At 34.8% G+C, this 14,311-nt stretch overlaps 1 protein-coding gene across 4 annotated transcripts in view; it reads right to left on the reverse strand.

The window, feature by feature from the left end:
* DGKB (diacylglycerol kinase beta) overlaps positions 1-14,311 on the reverse strand; it is a 788,541-nt gene that overhangs the window by 187,240 nt on the left and 586,990 nt on the right. For all 4 annotated transcript variants that reach the window (XM_045288861.1, XM_045288860.1, XM_045288859.1 and 1 more), the window contains one exon: positions 13,034-13,229. In XM_045288861.1, coding sequence (XP_045144796.1) covers positions 13,034-13,229 — 196 coding nt within the window. The remainder of the gene's footprint in view (positions 1-13,033; positions 13,230-14,311) is intronic.

Here is a 14,311-nt window from a genome sequence, read left to right on the forward strand (position 1 = left end):
AATACCTAATGAAGACAGAAATCATCAGTTCATTGAGCAAACAGTCACGAAAAAAATGATCATGAAATCATAATCTGTTAATACATTAATTATTTATGGAAAACCAGCAGCATTAACATTATCACCATCTACCACAAAATAACAACCATACACGAACACCAAATATGTATTCAGATTTAGGATTAAAAAATAAGAATAATATTTCCCTGGGAGTTGTGAGTGATCTGCTTTGGGTCAATAATCCTGTCATGTACTAAGAGTTACTTTAAAGGCAAAAGAGACCAATCTTAACAAAATCATAGAACTTCCTCAATCTTTCTGGTCTTACTGAGTCTATGTTAAAGTGCCATACATCTGTTGACAGTCAGTGCCACATCTATTGGCACACAGTCAGCACCTGTTTGAAGAGTTTTGCAGCATAGCATGGGCCCATTACCTGTCCCCTGCCCTCTCTCACAATTTATTTTCATCCCAGCAGGCAGCACCTCACCATGTCATTAATTTGTTAGGCAGCTTGTACTTTCCCATACAGCTTACTGTAGAGTGAGTTTTTATAAACAGCTCTGTGGTGACCAGCAATGCTTTGTGCTGCCAGGAGGGAAACAGAAATTTAAGAGCCGCGAGTACAACCCAACGAGGTCACTGAGGTGAGTTGGCGTCTACTGATGAATCAGTGGGGGTGGTTCAGGTTGATTTACTTATGCGGTTCCCAGGGCATCACCACCATTTTTGTAAGAAACACAGGAGACAGAAGGGGTAACCAAACATTTTGCAGAAAGCAAATGTTGTATTGCATGATTTCACTGTGAAGAAGAAAGGAACAAATGAGTGGGCGAGACACCAGCAAAACAGCTGCCTAATTGAGGCCTTTGAATTATTGCAACACCAGAGAAGAGTTTATTGGATTCAAATCAATTTTAAATATTCTAATAGGAACTACGCCCATCTTGAGAGATTAAAGTAACAATTATAATTTTAAAGGTGGGTCAGTGTCTTAATCTCATTAGATTTCATTTTAAATGTTTTGTCTTGAGAGCTCCACTATCTTAATCGTAGTATAATTTTCAGAAACAGAAATGTTTCCAATAATCTGAAATTTTCTATATTTTATAACAACGTGTGGTGCCAGGACCACCACCTTGAATGGCTAAACTTTAAATTAGATTTGATTAGAGTATGTCCTTCATGTGAGTAAAACTTATTTCAAAAACTGTATGTAAATAGATGCATACATTTATCTTTAACCTTTGAGAGGCAGTTGTTCAACATTCACCAGCACATTTCTGCCTGGAAATCCTAGTGAAACAAGTGTTTCAGGGATAACTAAATCTAATGATATAAAAGGCTGCTGTTAGATGGCTGAGAATTGGGTTTAACTCGTTAAATCCAATTTAACCTTTGGATTTAATACTAAGCAACCTTGAAAAGAGGTGTTTTAGTGGAACTAGAGGAAATAAAATTCCAATTTACTTTTGCTTCAATAGTTGGAGAATCACCTTCAACCTCTATCACCTCTCTTACAAATGTAGGCCAAGGGAGCAAGTGCTTCCTGCTTTCTACAAGGATGTCTTATAAGTTTGTGTAATAATAAGGCCTTTTTATATTTCTATAGGAAATCATTATTTCAAATGTACTCACATATAGAAATCATTCTATCAGGTTGACAAATTATTAGAATGGAAAACATTCATTTCCATATCTATAGACTATACATGTTATAAAACAGTATTGGCCAGATTAATTATTGAATTGAGGCCATAAACTTCTCTACTTTTTCTTTTAACCTAGAAATTATGATGACTATGTAGCTATGAGTCTGCCAAATTGTACACAAAAAATACTCTCTAAAAAATTAATCAGTCTAACAAATGTATGATTTGTTACAATAAAAAAAAAAAATTCAGTGACCTTTCATGTCCATGGCAAGTGTCTTTCCTAGTGGGGCTACTGACTTGAAAAGAAAGCAGATATCCCGAGTTGGGAGAATAATTCTGTTTAAAATAGCGCCAGCACTAGCATTTGTGTTACCGAGCTGGGAAACTCACACCATCACCCTCCCCATTGACTGCTTCCCATACCAGGCCATACAGAACCTTTGGTAACGTTGATTGTCATTGTTGATATATGATAAATACAGATGCAATTCAATTATATGCATGATTTTTTAGATTATATGAATGTACACCACATTATTTTGTAAAATTTTTGTATAATGAATTACATAGTATTAGTTACATTATTAGTGAGCCGAAGTCTTTTTCGTTTTTCCCTCCTTTTTATTACTTTCATCTCAAAAAAGTTTTCAATATAAAAGCAAAAATACTTTTTGGCACAATATTGTAAAAACCTAAAAAGTCGACAGAGTAAATGACTATATAAACACCACAGCAACAAAAACAAGTGCATGCCCGAAGCACATGCGGAAAAAAATCACGTATTCCAAGCCTCATTTTAATGGAGTCACATTGAAAGCTTTTATTGTACCTTAGAAGGTTCAAAGACTTAAATTAGCAGAGAGCTATATTAATACATGCAAGCTGGGGTTCCAAAAATAGTTTTATTATTATAACTAGCTATAAGGATATTGTTATCAAAACAACAAATTTACACCGAAAGGCTGCAGAAAAAGTTTGATGTCACCCCTCTAACAGCATCACCTGGTGCTGTCACACCTGCATCCCCAGTGACAGTACTGACTACAAATCATTAGTGTGATTATTAATTTAGGAGAAAGATGGGGCTTTCTACTCCCATGAAGAGTTACAGTCTCAGAATCCCACAGGGCAGTTCTAGCTGTCGATAGCCGTGTTATCAGTTGGAATGGAATTAATTACTGGCTGTGAGAATGAGTTTGTAGTGATACTAATTTATTCATTTAATTTTTACTTGCCCATGAAATGTGTTAACTTCCTTTTCAAAAATATCACCTACCTAATGGAAAGACTAAAAGCCAAAAAATAAATAGAAGGGACTACAATATAGAAAACATTTTCCTACCAGTCTTCTGAAGGTACAGATATCTGACCAATAGGAATGTGCAAACATGCTACAACGGCCATGAAGAGAATGACCTGTCCAGCTATTGCGGCCTGGGTCACACCAAACGGACCTCTTCATTTCGAGGGAGAAGAGGGACAAAATCCGAAGAACAAAGTATTCTCACAGGAAGACATACGGTTGAAGAAAAGAAACTGATGACAGAAAAAGAATACCCATTTTCTCCTCGCCCATTTGATGTTCAATGCTTTGCTTGTCCTCTTTGAATACCTGAAACAATGCTTTATTTTCTGAAAAAATTGCTTTTCCTGAGTCTCTCCTTCTCCAACTAAAACAAAAATAAAACCTTCCTGTGTTTCTCCTAAAGGAACGGCTGGATTACTTAGCTCTCTGATAGGGACTCTTAAAATAATAATGTGGCCGAGTTCTTAGTTTTGATATCTATATATCTAATTGAATATCCCCCCAAACCAAAGTCAGTACATATGCACCCAGACACGTATGGACATACATATTTTCTCAAAAATACATAATATGATGTTTCCTAGGGCAGAACTCCATGATAATCTCATTTATAAAAGTCTACTGCATTTTTATTTTTCAGTTTAATACAACTCTTGGGTCTAAAACTAATACATTGATATTTAATTTTTGATTGTTTGTAATGCTTTGGCTTCCTGATTTGAAAACTCCATTAAAACCTGATTATCATCATAAACACCACGTTCATTTTTCTTCTCAACAATGAAGCACCTATAGTTCCTTGTTAAATTTTTACTTTTGTATGAACATTCAGATTAGAGCAATGCTCATAAAGATAACACACACAAGCTATTTAGAAATCAAACAGCAAGAAATAAAACCAAGAAAGCAATAGAAATGTAAAATAATCTGTCTTAATAAAACAATTGAGATAAAACATTTATAGAAATTTTGTGGAAGAAATATAGCTTTATGAAAAACAAGGGCAGAAAGTATGTTAATGAATACTTTAAAATACACTAAAACCTATGAAAGTTGGAATCTACCAGAGATGACAAAATCAATTTTTTATCCCAACCAAAGCAACAAAAAGTGTAAGACTGAACTCTGTCAAAGGTGAAAAGTTTGCTCGAACTATAAACAAAGTCACTTCCATGGAGACATTGCTTACACTGTAATATCTAATTCTAAGAAAATTTAAATCATCAGATTCAAGGACCAACTCAAAGTACTACTGCCAAAATGCCAGCACATATTTAAACAATGAGACACACCAGTTATTCATTGTGCAGTTTTTAATCTCTTTACATCCTACACACACATAAAAATACTTATCCAAATTTGTGAAAATTGGTCTTTTGTTCCTCAAAAGCTGACATTTTTTTAGTAATTTTATTGTTGTTGCAGTAGTACATTAACATGGAACTGTGAAAATTTCAAGCCAGAGTCAGAAGAGGACATGAAATGAGGTTGAAAGTAGAGATTATCAAAATGATCTATACCAATGTTTATTGACCATGCAAAGATATTCAACTGTGTGAATCATAGAAAACTATGGATAAATTACAGAATACAAAGATGGAAGATTCCAAAGCAATTAATTGTCCTCATTGGCATTTGTAGGTCGATCAAGAGACAGTCATTTACATAGAACAAGAGTGTACTGCAGGTTCAGTTTAAGGAACAGTGTGTGTCAGGGTTGTATCTTTTCACCATATTTCTTCAATATGTATCCTGAACAACATAATTCCAGAGACAGAACTAAAGCAGAACACTGTCTCAGGATTGAAGACTCAGTACCAAGGTGAAATGTGCGGACGACACAAGCTCGCTTGATAGATGGAAGCATTTGAGGAGAAAGATAGAACACTACATTCTTTCATATGAATTGCACCTCAACATCAAGAAAACAAGAGCACTTACAAACGACCCAATAATCAACATCATGATAAATGGAGAAAAGACCAGTGTTGTCAAAGATTTCATTTGTACTTGGTTCCAAAATCAATGTCCAGGGAAGCAGTAGTGAAGATATCCAACACCAATTTCATTGGGTGAATTTGCTGTAAACGCTTACTTTAAGTTGTTAAAGTGCAGAGATGTCACTTTAAGTAATGAATGGATGCAAAATTATATTTGCAATTCCTTCATATGCATGCAAAAGATGGACAATGACTGTGGAAAACTAAGGAAGAACGGATACATTTGAATCACAAACAGTGTGGGTGAAGAATATTGATTAGACCATGGACTGTCAGAAGAATGAAAAATCTCTTTGGGAGTAAGTACACTCAGAATGCTTCTTAGAGGTGACGTTGCCCAGACTCTAGACATGTTTTCAGGAGGGATCAGTTCCTGGAGAGCGACATCATAGGTGGTAATCAGTGAACAAAGAAGACCGACGATGAGACGGATTGAAAACATGGCTCCAAAAATGGGCACAGACATAGCAATGATTGCAAAGACTGTGCATGAACAGCCTTCTGTTATGTTGTATATGGGGTTGTTGTGAGTTGGAACCAGTTCAATGGCACCTGAAACCACCCATGGTCTTTTCGACGTCCAACAATGTGTTTGTGTGATAAATAAATATACACAGAGCCCCTGCTTCTCACTAGACTCACTAGAAGTCTCCTTGGGAATACAAACAGTTTGTGTCCAACTGCAAACTTAGTTTGGCAGTTTGAACCATCTGGAGATACTGAGGAAGAAAGGTCATTAATCTAATTTCACTACAATTATATCCACAAAAATCCTATGGAAAAATTCTACTCTGTAACTACTCTGTAACACCGAGTTCAGACTCTACTTACTGGTAACTAGCAACAATCAGCTCTCTAAGTAGCTTGTATTTCTGTTTTGGTTAACTGGCAAGAGCGTTATTGTGAAGAGAAACCTACAATATAAACATTCTTAAGGATGAAAATGCTGATCATCAAGTTCAGAAAGTCTTGAGAAAAGTTCTTACCTGTTGCTATTTTATGCTGTTAGTACAGGCAGAGTGCTCCTTAGAAGTAAGGACAGAACTACTTTGTTTCACCTACTTGGCTTACGCCTTCAGGAGACTCGTTTCTGGAGGACATCGTGGTTGGTAACGTAGAAGGTCAGCATAGAAGAGGAAGAGGCTCCGTGAGATGCGTTCACCAAGTGGCTACAACAACGAGCTTATGGGGATTATGCTGGTCTGGGCAGCGTCCCATTCGGTTGTATATGGTGTCTCTAGGAGTTGCTACCAATTCAGTGGCACCTAACAACAACTGCAAGTGACATGTCTCAGATTGATTTTCTTTTAAAGTCACATTTTTGTATGCTTATGATTTTTCTTATTTTGAAAAAAAGCCCATAATAAAACATCTTTTGTACCATTCAACAAACCGAAGATGTTTTACAGACTTTTACATTGGCTGTTTTTTCATCTTTATAATTTTTCTAATAAGATACTCCAAAAATATGAATAGTAGAGACTTACTAAGAAAAGTATGTTTTGTATAACTTTGAGGTCAAGAGCTACACATTCTCAAGCACTAGTAAGGAAAAGTTTTTATTAAGACCTTTGTCAGAAAAGATTTGAATTAAATCTCTGTGTATAAGAAGCATTTTAAATAATTTTTATTATTCAATAGTATTAGAAATATTATTCATTATAGTTTTATTTTATCATAGAAACTGATTCTACAAAGAGCAATTGCTTGTTTCATTATATCAGAATCAAGTTACTAATTTCAATATTAATGGTTAGCTTTGGCATGTTTAAAAAGGGTAGAAGCTACTTAATAGACCTGTCTTCAACCTGAAATGAACAACTATTCAGGGAAATGGAATTGCTCAAAGATACATTTTCTTTATGCCAATCTGTGAAATATAACATAATTATTCTCTTCTAATAAATCTCTAAATGAGAGTAGTCTTTCAGAGCTGGAACAAGTACAATATAATAACCATGGGAGCAGCTTTGTAAATAAAAGGATGAAATGCGATTGTTATTTTGTGCCATATTATAGAATAATTAGAATAACAGTGAAGTATTCATCTGCTTTTGAACCTTCTTAAAAGAGCTCCCCAGGGTTCATTAAAATTAGGCACATCTGTGGAAGAGTCTTTTAAAAAGTATTTCAAATGGCTGTCACCTTATATTATGTAGGCTTCAATATTTAGCTTAACCAACAGCTAAATAAGCAGCTACCAACAGGCATGACTTAAAACAGGTACAAAAAATGCTGAATTTGTAAATCCACAGGTTGTGAGAGAAGAAGCATTTGAGTTACGTCTATTTGTTACATTGGAAGAAGGGTTCTTCACTGAGAAATATAGGGGGTTGGGAAACTCATGATTTAGATGAGTCTCTATTGAGTTCCTCACAAATAGTGGGCTGGGCATTAGTTCTATCTTATAAAATACTAGACTAATGGAAATTCAGCTCCTGGCCACAGAACCCAAATGGTTAGTTACTTTGATTGACTCATATTTATAAGGTTCAAATCTAATAAAGTAGATTCAGCTTGAACCTTTCAAGAGCTGTTGATTTGTTCTCCACTAGACTCTCCTGGACCCAGTCAGTAGTTACAGGGACACCTGCAAGAAGAGCGAGGTGCTAAATGATGTCCATCTCATCACATTGATTAACCAGAAACTATCGATCTATCATCGATCTAGCTACCATATGCAAATCAATTCCATAGCATGATTACTATGACTCAAAGCATCAATACACAAACACATTATACAAGCCAAAACAGATGTACAGCATTCAGAGATGAAGCAAATGGGAGTGTTCATTCTCACACACAGTAGCTTGAGATCGGTGGGATCGGGTTGTTCTTGTGTCGAGGTTTCAAACGGGGAAAAATGACTTTGGTTATCAACACTACTGTATTCATATGGAAAGTTTACATGACTAATATTTGAAACATTCCTCTAAGATGATTATTTATTAAAGTGAGGCAATTCAGCCAATTTATTTAACTTAAAAATCTGTTTTATATTTCCACCACTGCATATATTAAAATTACTTAAAATTATCACTGACGCTACTCGTGAGTAACTGACTTGCCACTATCTTCTTCAGGCTCAGCATTAGCTCCATGTAGCATCGAAACACATAAGATGATAATTATATCACCAATAACAGACATCAACATTGAAAATGACCATCCACAACATTCTACATCTTTTTCTGAAACTACAACTAAAATCAGTAGCTAGAGACACAGAAGCATTGAATTGATTCCCATTTATAATGACAGAGTAGGATTAATTGCTCCTTAATGTCTCCGAGGCTGTAACCCTTTTGTGGACAGGCAGCCTCTTCATTTTTCCCCTGGAGCAGCTGGTGGGTTTGAACAGCTCACCTTGCATTTAGCAGTGTAATGCCTAACCCACTACACCACCAATATGCCTTCAAACAGCATTCAGGAGTTGTAAAGCCAAAAACTTGTCCATTTCAAATGACAGGACAACAGTCTGAGTCTACCTAAATACCTAAACTTTTAATTTGTATCAGTTTTGTTGGCACATGATTTACATATCATACAATTTAACAGTTCAATCATTCAATCATATTAAGGGAAATTATTGTCAACTCATCCATTTTCCATTGTGCAATCAATATTAAAACCTCATTTTTGTCAACTCTTTCAAGATTCATTATGTAAAAGTGAGTCCTTATGTTTCTACCATTCTTACATACCCATTTATTATTCTTTAAAAATTTTTCCTTCATTTTTCTAATTTCTATTTGGATCCAAAAATGTACCCTTAAAGGTATATTAAATGTACCCTTAAATGTACCCAATTTGTGTACTAAAAAGCACAGTTTTGAGATATTTTAACTGCTGCAGCTTCTTTATGACCAAACATAGTTTTAAAATGTATCTTATATTTTTATTTTATATTTTAGTATCATCACCTTGCCTTCACTTGCATTGACTTTAGAATATATGATATGTAATTTTAGTGCAAGCATACACTGGAAAAGTTACGCCCACAGATGTTTATGCAATATTTGGTGCTTGTGCTAAACAAGTCACGTGGACTTTTAATTGTATGTACGGTTTGGACACATGACCTGCATTGGTAATATTCTCATTTGTACTATTTTCCTTATTAAGCAAACACTTATACATTCATTTTTGTTACACAAATTATATTATGAGAATCACTTACAGTATAAAATATTTTTATAGTGTACAATTTAGTCTGTACCTCCTCCCCCCACTCCAATTTTTCAAGTATATGGCAATAATGAATTTGAACCAAGTTTTTACAGAACTGAAGGATTACTGTTATAACTCAATGAAACACAGTTTGAAATATAATGTTTTAGCTGAAGGCCTTTATTTCTTTTAAAATGCAAATACCTCTACTTTTCATCTGCAATCAGTCATTTATACATTAATGTGAATGAATTTATTAGACATCTTTCTGAGGTTTGGATTTAATTCAGAAATGGGGGAAGCAAAGATGAAGTTAGCAAATGAAGGAAATGGAAAAGATGATTGAATTTTCAGGCGACTGAGAGCATTGAAGACCAATTTGGCCCACTCTACAATTTTTCTCACGGACTATGTTTATATTTAGTGCACTCATATATTTATAATAAAATAACAAAGAAAATATCTTTTGAATTAGATGTAAGTGTGAATATATTTCAGAGTCACAGCCAAATGACTTCGGAATATTTTGCCCAATCAACTATTTAATTCAATGAATTACTTATACTTTTTGGCCATTATAAATTAGCAGTAAAATCGCAAACAATGAATTGAGTAATTGAAGATGCTGTGGGTCTCTCCCCGTTAGTGTCGGCATAGGTTGAAACAAAGGACATGCACAGTAGTCTCCGGTCCTGCAATGTCTGCTATAAATGAGGATCTCAAGTTCCTAATCCGAGTTTGTCTCATAGCTAAATATCAGTTCCTATATTTTAAACAAAAATATAATCCTTTCCTAATTTGAATGATTGTATGTAATAAAATAATTGGTATCTATAACATGAACATGTTGAAGGATAAGGATGAGAGTTTGAGTCGTGCCTGACCAAGCCATAGTATTTTCAATTACCTCCTATGCATGGGAAAGTTGGACGATGAACAAGGAAGACCAAAGAGTAGTCCATGCGTTTGAATTATGGTGCTGGTAAAGAACTTTGTAAATCCCATGTTATACCAAAAGAACCAACAAATCTTCTTGGAAGAAATAGAATGAATGCCTTGGAAGCAAGGACAGGCAAGACTACAGCATACATACCGTAGATATGTTGTCAGGAGGGCCAGTCGCTGGAGAAAACACCATGCTTGGTAACACACAGGGGTAGTGAAAACGAGGACCAACCCACTGACTGCAGCAATGGCTCGACCTCAGAAGGGCTGGGTTAGGGGCCCTATGCGTCAGAACTGAGTTGATGGTACTTACCAACCACACGACTTGAGCATAATTATGTATAGTTATACTTATTTTAAAAAGCTTTATAAATCTTATCAAAACATGTCTCAATCTGACCGTGTGACAATTTACTTTAAATGCCTGGTAATTTTTAGAGAGATATATCAGAAAATTTGCTTGTTATTATTTTTAAAGTTCTCTGAAAATGATAAAGTCACATTACAAATTTTCCAGTTTTTTTAAACAGTGGAAAAGACTAATTTAAATGAGTTAAAATAAACAAAAACCTATCCCCCAAACTTGTTGAACCTGAACTATATATTTGCTGTATTTCATTTTAAAGTCAGTACTTCTGGTCAATTTTTAAAAAGTTTAACAGATATTTAGATTTAAAATGTTTATTTACACTCATATTTAATACTATATTTTTTAGGGGGGGGAGATGATTTAATACATGGAAAACATAATCACCTAAAAGAAGATGACACTGTTTAAGAAAGAGATGCATGTAGATGCTTTAAGCAGATTACAGTAAGTATCTGATTTAAGAGTTAACAGAAATAGATATTAAATAAAGATGTGGAATAACCTTGATGCATCTGTTGCAAAATAGATAATTTTTAAATGTACTTCATGAAATTAATAAAAATACTGAAGAATGCAGTAGTATTTCACACATAAATAGCTGACAAGGCTACCTTGACTGCTAAGATCATACTTACTTGAAAATAAAACTAAATCAAAACTACAAGTGAAATCAGTTGAAAAAAGAAAACGAAATGTAGAACAGAATTCTGCTCTTGCTTAAACTACAACCTTCAAAAACTCTGAGTTCTGCTGCTTTCGTAATGTGTGTAATATATATTTAATATTATGTATATATCTATCCCTAACCCACAAACTCTTCATGCCACTGCGCCCTGCTTTCTTGCTGTTTATTTACATGAATGTGGTCCTGAGAGTCCTGACCAGCAAGCAAGAAGACAGAATTGAGAGAAAATGTCCCCTACAGTTATAGACACTACTAGTTTATGACAACACCTGTAGCTGATTTATCTATACTTTATCTCAAACATGTATGTCTTGCTGGGAACATGATCTCAAGTTCATGAGTGAGGCCAGACCAACGGCATGTCCAGCATGCCTGTGACAGCTCTCTGGGAGGTGCAGGCACTGTCCGTGGAGCAACATAACCGTGCATCCTATCAACTTTCAAACGACCCAGAAGGTGAATGTAGTTGGTGGATGAACCACTGAGAATAAATTCAGATAAATATGTTGGGGGGGAAAAAGTTATGTTTCATGTAAAAGATATGACAAGTATTGAGATGTAAGAAAGAATCCAGTAGAAAAATAAACCTAACAATCAACTAGGATCTGGACACAATATAAATTATTTGTGAGCAACGAGTCAACATAGTACACGCATTATAACAATTTTCACTTCATTTTGAATTTGCCCTGTATAAATCTATTCTTCCTTTTCTAAATACTTAACTGTAAGAAGCTATTTTCTGCTACATTTTCATATAGTGGCATTCCGTGCATAAGTATAAAACATTTTAATTGATTTAATATATGCTTGCTGATATTAGATGGCACTGCTGTCTTCAGGATTACCCATACATTTCATGATCATCAAACCTCTGGCTGGAAGTTTATAATAACTTCAAAGGGATGTCTACCAGCTTCCTGATCAATATCTGTCACCACCAAGGTTATTAAATTACATATTTGTGTGCCACTGTTTACCCCCAAAATTCCATGTGTGTGAAGACATAAAACTTAATCTTGCCATTATCGTCCGTCTACCATTTGCATGATGCAACCTATTAAAATGACTCCTTACTATACTTAGCTGGATTAACGTTTTCGTAGCTCTCTCAATGTTATTGATTATATTAGGTAAATCTTAGAAAGTAAATAGTTATATTCATATATAAAGCAATATCCATAAACTATTAGAGCATAATCAGTTCTTAGAACACCACCACTTTGATATCCTTATTTATAGAAATCTACCAAGGATTCAAATTGAGGTATCAGCATAAATTACATTACAATGAAGTTTAAGATTCAGATTCATAATACGTTTGTACTGAAAAGATTATAAGGAACATTTTGACACAAAGGTTTCCAAACTTGTTTCTCTTTCTTCTGCTATTTTCCAGTATTCCTCCTTGTTATTAACTTTTTTTTTAATGGCAATATTTAATGAAATACATTCTGGAATATTAAAATTGGTGCTAACTATAGTATTTAGAAAATAGCTTAATGCCAGGTAGCTTTCAGTGTCATACTTTGACTAAGGAGTCCGATGAATAATAAGTCTTGAAATACACCACAGAAACGTTTTGACAATGCCATTATTAAAGTTCCAAACCCCCGACAAAGACAAGCTAATTCTAGATGGCGACTACATCCAATATTGGACTGTGTCCAAGAATCTACATAACATGCTTTTTTCTATCTGCATGTTTTTTATTTTCTGAAGGAAAAGGTAGAGCCAGCAAAGAATAAGGCTAAAAGATCCACAATAAATGTAGTGGGTTCATAATAATTTTTAAATGTCTTCTGTTACAATTCAACCACACATGTAAATAGGGAAATACCAACAATTCAAGTACATAGATATAAAGTGCAATGGAAAACTCATTAATTTTAAAAAACTCACCTTGACTTGCAAACTTCAGCTCTTTTGCATCTGTGAGTGTGGGCCTTTTGTCCGACCCTTTTTTTTCTACTCGTCGATGGCTTCGTCTTTTCTTAGACTCTCCCCAAAGATTGGATCCGCCATGCATGCTTGGTATGTTCAAAATAGCAATTCCTTCCAGAGAGATGTTTATTAAATCTATCTGTACTCCATCACACTAAGAAGTGAAGAAAAAAAAAGAAGCAGAAGTAGGATATTTCAACTTTCTTTCCTTGATTTCTTCTGTATTTTCCTATCTTTTAAATAAAAGCTTATAAATCCAAATCTTGTTATTTCTGAATATACCTGTCAAGAAAACGTAGTTACCATAATTGTCAATACCAAGCATAAAGTAGCTACTAAACCCAAGTAGTTATCATTCATAGTGCTACATCTGATCAAATAAAATCACCTTTATCATTATTTACAGAAAACTGTAGGAAGAAACTCAGGTTAGTGTCTGTGCATGTAACTCTCCAGAGAGCTCTAAATGGTCACAGAGAAGTTGATTCTGGGAAGTCTGGTCTACTTTCAGACCGAATTTTTAATGATTGCCTCCAAGTTGTAGGGTATACTGTAAGTGATATTGGGGAAAGGTAAATAAATAGTATTTATGAATCATGGTCTCATTTTATTTATGCAGATAAAATATTCATTTAAGAGACATTTGTGGGGGGATGGGGAGAATTATACAGTACTGAATAAAATTTTTTCAATGTTTGAATCACATTGGCATGGCTCAGATGGTTTCTTGGACAAAGTAAAGTTCGAAGCAGGAGGCACAAAGCAGTGATGAACACAGACCCTAAACCAATGTGGTGGAGATGGCAGGTGGGGAAGCGAGGACAGAAGACAGGAGTTAAGAGTGAGAGGGAATTCCAACTCACTCTACTTTGTAGCTGCTGAAACAAGAGTTTGAGTAATGAAAATAATTATTCAGATAAATTTCCTCTTTTCCTTTCTTACTCCCTCCTTTCGCCTTACTCTCTCGCGCTCTCTCTCTTTTTAAAATTTTTTGCCTGGTAACAGATACGCTTTTGTTGGTAAGAATTACGGAACTTGCTAACTGAAAATGTGTTGCAGTATTCAGAATGGACAATTGTTTATTCTTTTAACTTTACTGTGAACCTCAACTGAAGGACATGTTGGGAGAGTGGCAATGCTACTCTGTATTTTTTTAAAATTACTAATTACTGATCTCTTCCAAGTTTTCTAAAATGGCACTTACAATAGATCCCCCCAATTGCTCTCATTTCTGAG

The sequence above is a fragment of the Echinops telfairi genome, unplaced genomic scaffold (genome assembly GCF_000313985.2).
Source record: "Echinops telfairi isolate 266 unplaced genomic scaffold, ASM31398v2 ScPeMD7_23;HRSCAF=83, whole genome shotgun sequence".
Classification (NCBI taxonomy): Eukaryota; Metazoa; Chordata; class Mammalia; order Afrosoricida; family Tenrecidae; genus Echinops; species Echinops telfairi.